This window comes from Etheostoma spectabile, chromosome 16 (assembly GCF_008692095.1).
Source record: "Etheostoma spectabile isolate EspeVRDwgs_2016 chromosome 16, UIUC_Espe_1.0, whole genome shotgun sequence".
In the NCBI taxonomy this organism is placed as follows: Eukaryota; Metazoa; Chordata; class Actinopteri; order Perciformes; family Percidae; genus Etheostoma; species Etheostoma spectabile.
Window position 1 is genome coordinate 18,962,720 of NC_045748.1, and position 12,507 is coordinate 18,975,226.

Consider the following 12,507-nt stretch of genomic DNA (forward strand, 5'->3'; position numbering starts at 1 on the left):
CACACACACACACACACACACACACACACACACACACACACACACACACACCTTCCACTGCCTTTCTGCTCAACCCGCACTCACTTTTGCACTAGTAGTCCCATTTACTAATTTATAAAAAAAAAAGGTTCGGCCTGTTTATTAAGTCGCTTAAAACTCAGCCTGTAATGCATCTTTGTGCTTCAAATATAAGGTTGTCCACTTGTTTAATGTTTAAATGGTTGGGCTGTCCTCCACTGTTAGCTGTTGCCTATTGTTGGACTGTAGGAAAGCTTTATTGGCTTGCCCCCTTTCAAACAGACAGTTGCTGTGACCTAGATATCGCTACAATTTGATAATACATGCATTGATGTTGTGGCTCCTCAATTGATGGGTTTTCTTTCGCCATTGCCAAGCGGTAGAATTTCACAGAGATTTTCAGGGGAAGCAGAGTTGGCTGCAGCCATGCATGTACACAGTCACACCCTTCTTTGACAGATTGGCTGGACAAAGAGCAAAGACAAAGAGAGGCACTAAACCCCAACTACGACTGCAGGCTTTCTGACACTCCCACATGTTTTCAAAGTTTTACCACTCCTTCTCATGGTAGCTTTAGCTTGCATAGTGGTCAAATGTCCTACCTGCTAACTGTCAGGTCTTACACCTGCCTTGTGAATAGTAGGGTTTACCCTTTATAATTTTTTTTAGCTCAGATTATCCGTCAATATCAATAGACATACTAATTTAAATGTAGGAATTAACATTAAAAAATGAAGAGAGCTTTAGAAGGATGCAATAAGCAACCATTGTCACCTTTCCATGTTATTCATGCAATTAACAGTGGACATTTTTGAAAATAGATTGAATGTCTGTTTAGAGAATAAGGACTAAAAGTCCAATGATGGATGCTTGGTAGATGGCAAGCACACAGACACACCCCATGTCATGGTTTTTGTAAATCTGACCTATTTTGCGCAGCTCTTTGCTAAGACGGCCTGTGGGCGGAGACAAGGACGATGAAGAATTTGTGTAGGAGTAAGGGGTTTGGATGGCCTGTGCAAAAGAGGCTAATTTGTCCTGAACAGCAGCGTGGGCCCGGCTCTATATCCCCAATGTTTTACTTCCGGGATTGTTTAGGTGCCCTTGGACATTTTGCCAGATGTCTTTCATGTCGGCCGGATGTCCGTTACCTTTTGCTTTCTCTGTGTTGACATTCTAAACTCCAGTGGGTTTATGAGCGCCATGCTAGCTAGCTAGACTATCTGTAAAATCTGAGTTTTCTGTTGCACAACTAAAACAACCTTTTGAAATGTACACATGGTCCACCAAAACAAGTTGCTTCCCAACGCTATTTTGCAGAGGTTGCTCCATGCTATGCTTAGCACTGCTAATTGGTTTAGATAAATGCCAATAAATGAGTGCGTTTTTCTCCCATCCCGGAATTATATGTGGACTCGCCAGACCCTCCTCTGCAGCGCTGCGGAGGAAAGTCTGGCAATGCGAGAATAGCCTTTAATGTATAGCAGCGCTGAAGATAATAAGAAGAGAGACAAGAGAGGGAACGACATACAACCAAGGGCCACTGGTCGGAATAGAACCTGCGGCCACTGCGGTAAGGACTGAGCCTTGCAAGTAGTGCTTTTTATGCCTTTTAAATTCAATTCCATATGACCGCCTGTTGGCAAAATTATAAAACTTAATGCAAAATAACAGCCAAATCTCGTACGACCCATTTCAAAACATAAGTTTAAATAGAAATAAGGTAAAATTGTATCTCGGCCAGACATGTTCAAGAATGTTTTTTACAGTATCTCTGAGCAGCCTCGGGTTCTTACTGACATTGCACAATGGTTCCTGTTTCAATAAGTAAATTAGTATTTGAAAGACCGCCTGTTGAAATTAGAGAAATAAGTCTTGATGAGAGGTGATCCACACATACACATGCAAGCACACACATACCGTTTTTTTGCCTTTTTTGTTGCAAAATCTTCAAGTTAAGTGTCTGGTTTGTCTAAAGCTTTGTTGTGATCTGTGCTTGGGACTAAAGTCTCCCTCTGGGACACACATTTCACTGAGTCACATAATGAAGATACAAAATTCTGCATTATTTACGATGAAGGGGAAATGTCATATTCTTGATGATGTTTTCCGTCCTCCATGCTAGAGAAAGTCAACAAGCCAATATTTCTATCCAATAAATCTTGACCTCCATGAATATATGAAGCACATTTCTGACATTGCCTGTTTAGATGGTGATTCTTTGTTTGAAGGAATATTTTGCTGGTTATTGCAGATGTCGGGCTGTAGCACCTCGCAGTGAGAGGCTGATCACACAATGAAGGCGTTGGGGAAAGCGGGTACTGCTTTAATATCCTTTGTGAGGTTTGATGCGGTGCAAGAAATAGTTCTGTGTTTCTGATACACAGCTCCGTCTGCGTAGTTCTCCATCCATCAACACAGTACTTCTCAACAGTGAGGCTAGCTGTTGGAAGTCCTACTAGCAATCTCATTGTCTGTTTAGGACGTTTTCTGTTAGGGTGTTTGCGTTTCTTTTCTTATTGCAGTATCAAGTAGAACAGGACAGAGAAGGATAGACAATTACTGTGACTAAATCGAAGACAGAGTTTAGACGGGGAGACAAACAAAGAAATGCTGAAATACACTATCACAAAAAAATAGCAACCACTGTGTGGCTGTGTATGCACCATTGCTCCTCTGATCTAGATTTCATGAGACTATTAAAAACAGGGAGGGATGGGGAAATTGTGCTTGCTCCCTCTACTGCTCTCCTGCTACACCTTCAACCGCTCTCCTCCTCGCTGTCAAATAACGAAGAAGCAAGCGGGTGAGAGTGGCGGCCATACTCATCTCTCTAGTACAATGGGCTTGCGGGGTTGAGCGCTGAAATGAATAGCTGATGTCTGTAATGAGTTGGCGTGCCCGCCATAAGCTCCATTCCTAAGGCAGTAGCTGTACTGTATACTTAACAGTAGATCGCTTGTGGTAGAAGAGAAAATATGGGTTTCTAATGGGCCCTCATGGTTTTTTTCAAGAGCTTGTTTTTTGAAAGAACAATTTTCTGATGCCCATACTCCGCACTGCCTGAAAGGGTCGCGCTAATGCTGATGACGGTGGTGGCGGGTTTGTGTCAACAGAGATTGTATACATGATTCAGGTTCATGGGGGTGGGGGGTGGGGTTGCTCTCTTTTGGTTGTCATAGCAACGCAGTCATTTCTTTCCCCCAGCTACATCTCCTATCACTTGAATTCATGTGTTTTGTTTCTTTATTTCATTTTTTGTAGACAACTGTGTGGGCTACATATGAGTAGAGCTGCAGATCATCATTAATTTCTATTGGATTGGCTATGTAAACCAATACAAATGTGGTTAGTCAGAAGTGCTAATTGTTCCATTGTTCCCCCTTTTATAAGAATTAAAGAGGTTAACTTTGATATGTAGTTATATTCATTTAATCACTAGCTAAACATTGGCTCATTTGAAAACAGATGTTGTTGCTGTGGATTCCTAAGCAACATCCTTAAACACCACTGGTGTAGTTAAAGGCATGTGGATTTATTGAAGTGCTGTGTAACAATCTGAATCATTTTCTCTCACTGTGCTCAATGTTGTCTTCTGTCTTATGTGTTCTTTGTTTGTCCTTGAGAAGCAGCGGCGTGTAGCCTAGTGTTTGTCTAAGGGCACTCTGTGGCGCAGTGGTGTTCATTTCCCACCACATGGATGTCTATTAGGAAGAAAAAAGTTTAAAACAATTCTTCTTCTTTTTTTTGTTTAGTCAATTTATGAACATGTTAAAAAAACAATACAAAATAGAACTTATAAGCAATGAACAGAAAAGTAAAAACGAGATTATCAGCAATATATAAGCAACCAATAAGCAACTCAAATGACATTGTTCATGTTCAAAAGGGGTAGAAAGAAGCAAAGAACTTTTCTAGTCCTATCCCTCTTAATTTTCATTGTCCATGATATAAAGTCAAATCTCAGTGTCAAGTGTCAATGATTGACTCAGTCGGCTTGAACAGATCAGCTGTTATAGTCAAAAACCAAATAATGTGGATGAATTAACCAAGAAGCCAAGCAGTCCACAAAAAAAGAAATCACTGGTCATCATAGCCATTTAATATTTTGTTTCTGAATAGTTTTTTTAAAAGTTTGGATAAATTGTTACTTTTTTTGTAATCTCACTTTCACAGTTGTTCCACAGACTAACACCCTTTGTGTTAATGCAGTGAAGTTTTAAATGTTCTTGTTGGTGTTTTTTTAATATACAGATTCCTCAAACAGCCTCTGGATCCTGCTACGCAATTGCTGATTATTTGCTCTAAACATTGTTTAATTTGTTTTGTAGTCAATCAAATCTTGACATTTTGACAGTTTTTAGTTTAGTAAATAATGGGTTTGTTGGTTCTCTGTATGTTGTTTTATGTGTATTTAGTATAGCTCTTTTTTGGAGGATGAAGACTGGATGTGTATTATTTTGTATTTATTCTTTCTAGTTCTATGCCGTTTATAACAAGTTTTTTCTCTGTGTTGGTTGATCAATTTCCAAATATCATCAATTTTGTTTTGATTAAATTCAATGTTAGCTCATTTTCATCAAACCAGAACTTCATCCTGCTCAATTCCTTTGCCATAATATCCAGAAGCTTCCAGAAGCTATCATTTATTAAACAATGTCTTTGTAGACATTTGTGCAATTTTCCAAATACACCATCGTTGGGCAAGTAGTTGCCTACGTTGTAAACTAATATACAATTATTGCTGCAAAAAAATTAACAAACCATTTGAGGACTAATGAGTAATGAAAACTGTGTGTTGCAGCACCATACAATTATTTAGTTTTGCATCTGTAAAGCTGTTTCTATCCATACATGTCAGTGTCTATTTTTGTTTTTTTAATCTTTTTAGATGGAAGATGGCCAGACACTGTTTGATTATAACGTGGGACTCAATGACATCGTCCAGCTGCTGATTCGCTCACAGACCGACCCTCCAGACAGCCACTCCACCAAGGACTCCTCTGGTGTGGCCTGTAGTTCAGGACTCCCCCCTGACTCCAAGTCAGAAAGCCACAACTCCCCAGCTCCTGCCTCCCCCGCTGCTATGGAAATCTCCACAAACATAGACAATGACAGCAGCAGCGTCACTACCAGCACTGTTAACGAAACCAAGCCGGACACCAGCGCTACCAGTAACTCATCCAGTACCAAAAATGGGTTCAAGTCCTCCAGTCCAGCACGGGACACCCAGCCCCCTACATCCAGCAGAAACACACTAGTCAACCCAGGAATTGGTGTGTACAAGGTGAGGATGATCGTGTCAATATTTTGAAAGTATATGCAAGGTTTTGCATGGAACAAGTCAGACTCTTAAATTACTCTCTAAATTACAGAGCATTTAATGCCCACCAAGCCAAGTCACTGCCAGAGATTCTCGGGCGGGCACTTTTATGTATCTTGTGCTCCACTGCTCCAAACTCCAAATCACTCTCACTGAAGTAAGGAGTGGATGGGTTTTATTTCTTTATATTCCTTTATAGATATGTATTTAATAATATACAGCAGTTTGGAATAGTGCCATTTCAAAAAAATAATAGGACTACCACGACTATGATTTGAGTTTCTCGTGCATGTGTTTTTATTTTTTATTTTTACTAAGCAGTTCTCCATTACTTTCTCCAATGTCTTGTACTGTAGCACCTCATTCTGCTTTCATATAGTATTCCAGCCAATCAATTCTTCCATTCTCATTATTTAATTGCTCTGTCTTTAGGTCAGATACCCTGCATGCCTTTAATTTATTAGGACTAATGACATTTGCACAAGCATGCGGCAACCTAGCCATCGAGGCAGATGCCAAACCGCACATAAGAAACAGGTCTTTACAACTCTGTCACTAACTATCTTACAGATTATAAATAGACAGCAGTCAAAACCCATACGTTCATGAGTCTACTCTACTGTATTCTACTGAGCTTTGCTGGCTGTCTGGCCCACATTTCTGAGAATTATGTGTGGGACTGGACACTTTTTGATGCCAAAAGTCCAATCCAGCATGCAGGAAGATCAATACTGTAAATAAGTAGATTGTAAATTAGTGACATGCCTTTACAGGCATTAACCATTCACTGCAGACCTTTCACAGAGGAGCCACACAGTGCCACAGATTAAATTTATTTCAAGAATGCATCTCAAACATTTTTGCTTACAAGAATTTAAAGAACATCATGAATCTCACTAGGATGATAAATGTTAAATTAATGTTAAGTACTCTAGTGTTTACTGAGTTCCTCCTAAATCCTAGGATGCTGTTGGTAATGGTTCATGTGACTAGTTTAATATTCATTTGCACAGATTTTTGAACTAGCTTATAATATGAGTACACCTGTTATCAATATGTGGTAATGTAGTTGGTGACAAAATCTTGACTGACAAATTTACTAATAGTCTGAAAGTTGTTTTTCAAACTGCATTTACAACTATAATAATTGGCTCCCCGGGGTAGGAAAACCATTTTAAAAATCTGATACTTTAAGTAAAGCAATATAGAGTATTTGATGTGTAGCAAATGAGCTAAAACATGTTATATTTCTTTGAACAACTGACAAATGGGATCAAAAGAGACCAGGTGTTATTTTTGTCTTTGTGTCTTCTCAGATTAACGAGCTGGTGGACTGCAGAGACGTCAGCATTGGTGCCTGGTTTGAGGCCTGCCTTGAAAATGTGACACGCGCTCCCAAAGGACAGATAACGCCCACCAAGGGCAAGGTGGGCCGGCCCCCAAAAAGGACTAATGGAAAGCTGGAGGCCGAGCAGGGACAGGCCCACGGCCAGGGCCAAACCACAGACAGTAACAGGAATAATGTTGTGTTAGGCTCTGCGAGTAATGGAGCCTCCACCTCACAGACAGACTCTACAGCAGCAACAGAATCCAAGGAGAGAGAAGAGGATGTCATTTACCACATTAAATATGATGAGTAAGTGATGGCTTATTATGCTGGGGAGTGGGTTCCTACTGCAACTGAACTGATTGCACAGTTGAATTTTGTATTTTAGCAGACATCTGAGTGCACAGTGTCAGTGCGGCAGCATTTTGGTCTGGTGAACAAAATCCTTTGTAGATGGTAAAATGCTGTTTAGAATTGGAATGTGCATGTGCATGTGCTGTTGCTCAAAAAGGATAGTGTGAATGTGTGTCTTCATTGCATATGCTGTTACAGCACAGTATAAAATAGGGTTTTGTTTTTGCTAGTTGTCAATGTATTTGCTTGTGCTGCTGTTGTGAGGCATTCTTCATAAAAAAACTGCACGTGTGTGTGTGTGTGTGTGTGTGTGTGTGTGTGTGTGTGTGTGTGTGTGTGTTTGTGTGTGTGTGTGTGTGTGTGCGCGCGCGCATACGCACGGCTGTTGGCTGCAAGCATCAGTAATGGTGGTTTGGCGTTTTGGGAATTGCAGCCTCTGCCTTCTCCTGGCAGTTCAGGGGATGAGAGGGGGTTTGTGTAGTTGGTGCTACAATTTGGACTCTATCTCTTACACTCTCCTTTTCCAGCAAATTCATTCAGAAGCCGATGTTTCCATGGTAACTCATGAGTTCTCAGGAGCATTACTTCTTTGCATGCCTCCTTTAGCTTTGTCTGTAATTGCTGTGAACATGCCACCGGTGAGACGTAGCCTCCTCGCTGCGACTATCATCGCATGTGCCTGTGCGGTTTCTGTCATGGGAGGTTGTGCCAGAAAATTTGTATCAAGGGTTGTTCAACAGTAAATGTGTGTTTCCCATTTGACATTCCGAAATCCTTCAAATCCCTAGCATTGTGGTTTGCTGTTTCATCGTTTGCAAAAGGGACAGGAGTGTTCCTACAGGGGCGATTCAATAATGCACACCATTTTGTTTCCCCGTTTTTATTTATCTGTGTGTTTGTTCATTCAGATTATTGTTTTTGCCTTATCTTACTGATTCACTTTATTTGATAGCTGGCAGTCAGGAGAGACAGGGAAGGAAACAAGAATGAGACGCAAATTACAACAAAGGTCCCATGCCAGTTTTCACCCCGGACGTAGCTATAATATGTGATTTGAACCTTCACCAACTGAGCCACAAATACAATCTCATAAGTCTGTTTTATTGACGACTTGTTTAATATACTCTTTTGCTTTTTACTAAATGCGTAGTATCCCTCTCCGTCCTGAGCGCCATTCCAGGTTTCTTCCATCATTTTGTTTGCCAGAGAAAAGTGGAGGGTGGGTAAGATTTCTCTGCCTTCCCACGCACACACGTGCACACACATTTTCCCCATCAAACACCTGCCTGCATAGTCTGAGAATTGAAAATCAGCCCTACAAAATGAACCGCCATTTTTTTTTTTGCATGAGGCTGTTGAGGCTGTTCTGGACAGCAGTGAGTGAGAGAGAGAGAGACAGACAGACAGACAGAGAGCATAAGAAGACTCAGATATGGTTTCATGGTTAAATCTGGGCTGAGCTCAACATATGTTTAAGATTCTCAGTGGAGAGAGTAACAAATATAGACATAAAATAGGCAAACATAATTTATGTTCATGTAGCTTTCAAGTAGACCATTTTGCAATATGGACATTTGAATAAAACGAATGTCTAGTTGCATTTAAAAAATATATATATTTAGCTTTATTACTTAGCCGTAGTGCAACCATTACACAACAGGATTAGACCATGACAACATCCAGACAAGTGTTCAGAATCCATGGTTATTAGTAGCATTATCGTCCCCTGAGATTGTGGTCCCATGGAAACCAGTTTCACATGTCACAGTAGGAAAGGCACAGGTTTAAATAGTAAAATTGATAACGGCTGAATTAATTCCATTTAGCAGCTTCAGTTTCAGGGTCCTGGTATTGTGCATGCTGGCTTACTGTCACACCGTCTGGTTTACTGGAACCCTTGAATATAATGTGGCCATTGTCAATGTTATTAGTAACACCTGTGCTTTTATTACAATAGCAAGTAACAAAAAGGCGTATTGGCATCTGAAGCTCTTCACCTCATGTGAGAAATACAGCTAGATAGTCCAGATAGCTGTATAAACTAAAATTGGTGGTTTAGAAAGGTTTTGCTTAAAATAGAGGCTTAAGCGCTTCTTAAATGGGCACTGTCTTCTAATTAGCCAGGATCAACATATGCAATGGAAGAGATAATACCAGCATCTAAAGCTGGGGCAGTTGGCCTGCCCTTATCTGAGCACAGTTGCTATCTGAGTGCTGCTGAGAGAGATTTATTTGCTGCAGTTAATAAGTGACAATGAAATAAAATCTTATTTCAGTTTAATTTCTCTTTCTCGCTCGCCCACTCTCCATCTCCATTCCTACACAAAGCAGTCATTGTTTATAGTACCAAAATACAAGATAGAACTGTAATTAAACATTGTGAGTTATGGGTCTATGGGTTAAACTAGTATGTTACTTGCTTTTGTACAACAAATCTGATTGTTTTTACCATCAAATATTTATATCTTAAGCTTAAAAAAACATCCTTTAGGCTCTAGTGTTGCCTTATTATAGTATACACTACAATTAGGTAATGCCTATGAGTTATGTTAGCTTACATGGATTTTGGGGAAATGGAGCTTGGAGTGAGTTGGAGAGATTTCTGTTGTCACATTAGAATAATAGGATTTAGGTTGAAAATCAGAAAATTTGCCCTTTTTAATACTTGAAGTTGTCTTCGGATGTCTGCCACACGAATAAACTTTAAAATTTCTATTCCTAAGATTCAAGTAATTAAGAAACATATAAACAAAAAGTTGCAGCTTTACATTTTGGCTTCAATTACGAACAAAGTGGAGGTTAAGTAAGACTTCAGCAATATTTAGCTTGTTTAGTGTCAGAGTATTTCTAACTTGCCTGCTTATCAGCAAATTAAGGATTTCTCATTATCTCCGTTGCCTTTCTCCCTCTTTACAGGCACCTCAGCTAGTCACACAAAGCGCTAATGATGGTTTCATAACAGAAGAGACTATAAGAGCTGTAAGAGCTAGATAAGTCATGTCTTTATTTCACTACTGATGATATAGGTGCATTATGCATTAATAAGAGTGTTGCTGTGATTTTGTTTTCTTGTTTACCTCTTTTGCACCTGAAAGTGTTTTTCCTTCTTCCCACAACTGCAGTGGCACTTATTTTGGGTGTGTGATATTTGCAGTTGGAATAGTTAGCAGTGTTTCAGAGGAAAACAGTGTATCCTGTTGCTTAGGAAAACAGTATGGCCTGAAGGACCAAATGATCATGCAATTTACTTGTCAAAAGTCTAGTAGAGGTTTGGGAGTTTGCAAGAATTTATTTCAGAACTACCAAGACACGTTTCTTAGTGATATAATTTTATTGAGATGTATGAGTGAATATTTTATACAAAAAGTAATCCTTTTTGTATTGAGGCCAATATGTTTTGCTCCAGATAAGCATTTTTTTTGTATTGAGTACTCAGGCGCTTTGCTACAGAAATACCTTCATTAAAGCCAGGCCAACAAATTGATCAATATTAGCTTTTTCAGATATATGGCAATATATCTATTAGTGTATACTGTATGTTGACAATAAGTAACAAGAAATTGCAGTACAGAAAGGCTAAATGAGGTTTTAGGTCATTTAGAATGAGTAAACCACCATACACAACTGGTCATCTCAGACCAGGTAAGGTTGTAGCAGCAAAACCTCTAAAGGTAGCCTATTTAATTGCACAAGGGGGCATTTTATTGCTTATCGTCCAGAAATGTTTTAAGGGACATTGAGGTCAACTGAGAGTAATGGGGTGGCCACCACACACCGCATATTTGGGATGTCCTTGAAAGCAACATCGTGAGATGGTAGCCTCCCTCTACCCATCAGCCATGAAGTACTGATGTCTCTTGTTGAATCACTTCCAAAACGTTTGCCAGCTGTTTTGGGGGCCAAAATGATCCCACACATTACAGACCAGTGTTTTCTGTTCTTCTGGTGGTTGTATATCTGGTCTGAACAGAAATTAAGAAGACATTTAGTTTACAGTTGTATTTTGCCAAATCTTAATTGGAGTCATAGTTTTGAATCAGTTAGTAATTGGGTAAAAATAAAATATAAAGAATCCCAAGTAGTAGTATAATATATTACTACAACATGCATGCATGTTTTGTCAGATGCAGGATAGAACAACCTGGACAAAACTAGCACAGGCTTTTAAATGCATGTATCACAATGCAGGGCCTGTTTAATTGATCTGAGACAGTGGAAAGTCATGGTACACCATTAAGATGACTGTAATGCATAAGGCAGATTCTGTTGCCTTACATGTGTATTATTAAATCATACTCTACTGTCGCAGTCAGTCTCTGTCCCTAAATGTCCACACTGACTAAATAAAATGTTGTTTATTTCATAATAAATCAGGCTTCTGTAAGGAGTTTGAGTTTTCAATATTTTATTTTAGATTATTATTAATTTAATATAATTATTTATTAATTTACTATCCGTTGGTGGATGTTCAAGGGTCTAAAGTAGGGCCAGTGAACAACAGTACAGAATGTGAGCTTGTGGGGTCTTAAACTCTGGTACTTCTACTCCCCTTGTGTTGCTCCGTGTTCCCCCTTCTGTTCATGCTGGGTCCCATTGTGCTCTAAGGTTGATGTTCCGTGTGTGTGTGTGTGTGTGTGTGTGTGCGTGTGTGCGTGTGTGCGTGTGCGTGCGTGTGCGGTCGTGGGTGTGTGTTTGTGTGTGTGTATGTGTGTGTGTGTGCGCGTGCGTGTGCACTTGCATGTTGGTGTGTGTACTGCTTGTATTGTATTCACCCCACCCAAGCTTACCCAAAACTGCAATAATCCCTTGGGCCTCAAAAATAAAAACCCTACACTGTGCCCCGACCTCCTCTTCCTGGGAGTACGATAGTTGTGTGCTACTCTTACACTCTGTAGGCCCTCTCTTGTGGATTTACAATGGCTTAAAATATGCAGCATAGGCTTGTCAGTAAGAAAGTAAAGCATAAGTAGTGCATATTTGGACAGGATAAAATCTTAAAATGTCTGGTATTAAAGTTCATTCATGGGTATCATTGGTACTGTTTCAGTGCAGAGCCGACTGTCTGGAAAAAGTATCCAGTTTAGAAACAGGTTTCCTTTAAAAACAAACACACTGCACTTCACAATCAATTAAAGAAGATTGATTAATGGTGTTCAGTATGAGCTGAAGTGCTTTCAAGTAGTAATTAAGTGGTGATTGAGGTTAAAATGATTACATCCTGCAGGTGTGAGTTTATCTATTGCAGCGGCTTCAAGTGTTTCTCTGCCAATCAGAAATGAGGGTGTGGATTTTTTTTACTGAGTTAGATCCCACCCTCCATTACTGTGTATTGCATATATTGCTTATTGGAACTAAACAAGCAAAAAGCTAAACATGAAATTGACTGACAGCATTTCATAACCACTTTTTTGTTGCATCTTTTTAGAATTCGTTAAATTTAAATGTTTAAGTTAGTACATCTCTCTCTCTCTCTCTCTCTCTCTCT

The 12,507-nt window shown here is 39.6% G+C and overlaps 1 protein-coding gene across 2 annotated transcripts in view; it reads left to right on the plus strand.

The window, feature by feature from the left end:
• Positions 1-12,507, plus strand: part of uhrf2 (ubiquitin like with PHD and ring finger domains 2) — a 33,747-nt gene that overhangs the window by 9,153 nt on the left and 12,087 nt on the right. For both annotated transcript variants that reach the window (XM_032540163.1, XM_032540164.1), the window contains exons 2-3: positions 4,910-5,305; positions 6,658-6,977. In XM_032540163.1, the coding sequence (XP_032396054.1) occupies positions 4,910-5,305; positions 6,658-6,977 (716 nt within the window). The remainder of the gene's footprint in view (positions 1-4,909; positions 5,306-6,657; positions 6,978-12,507) is intronic.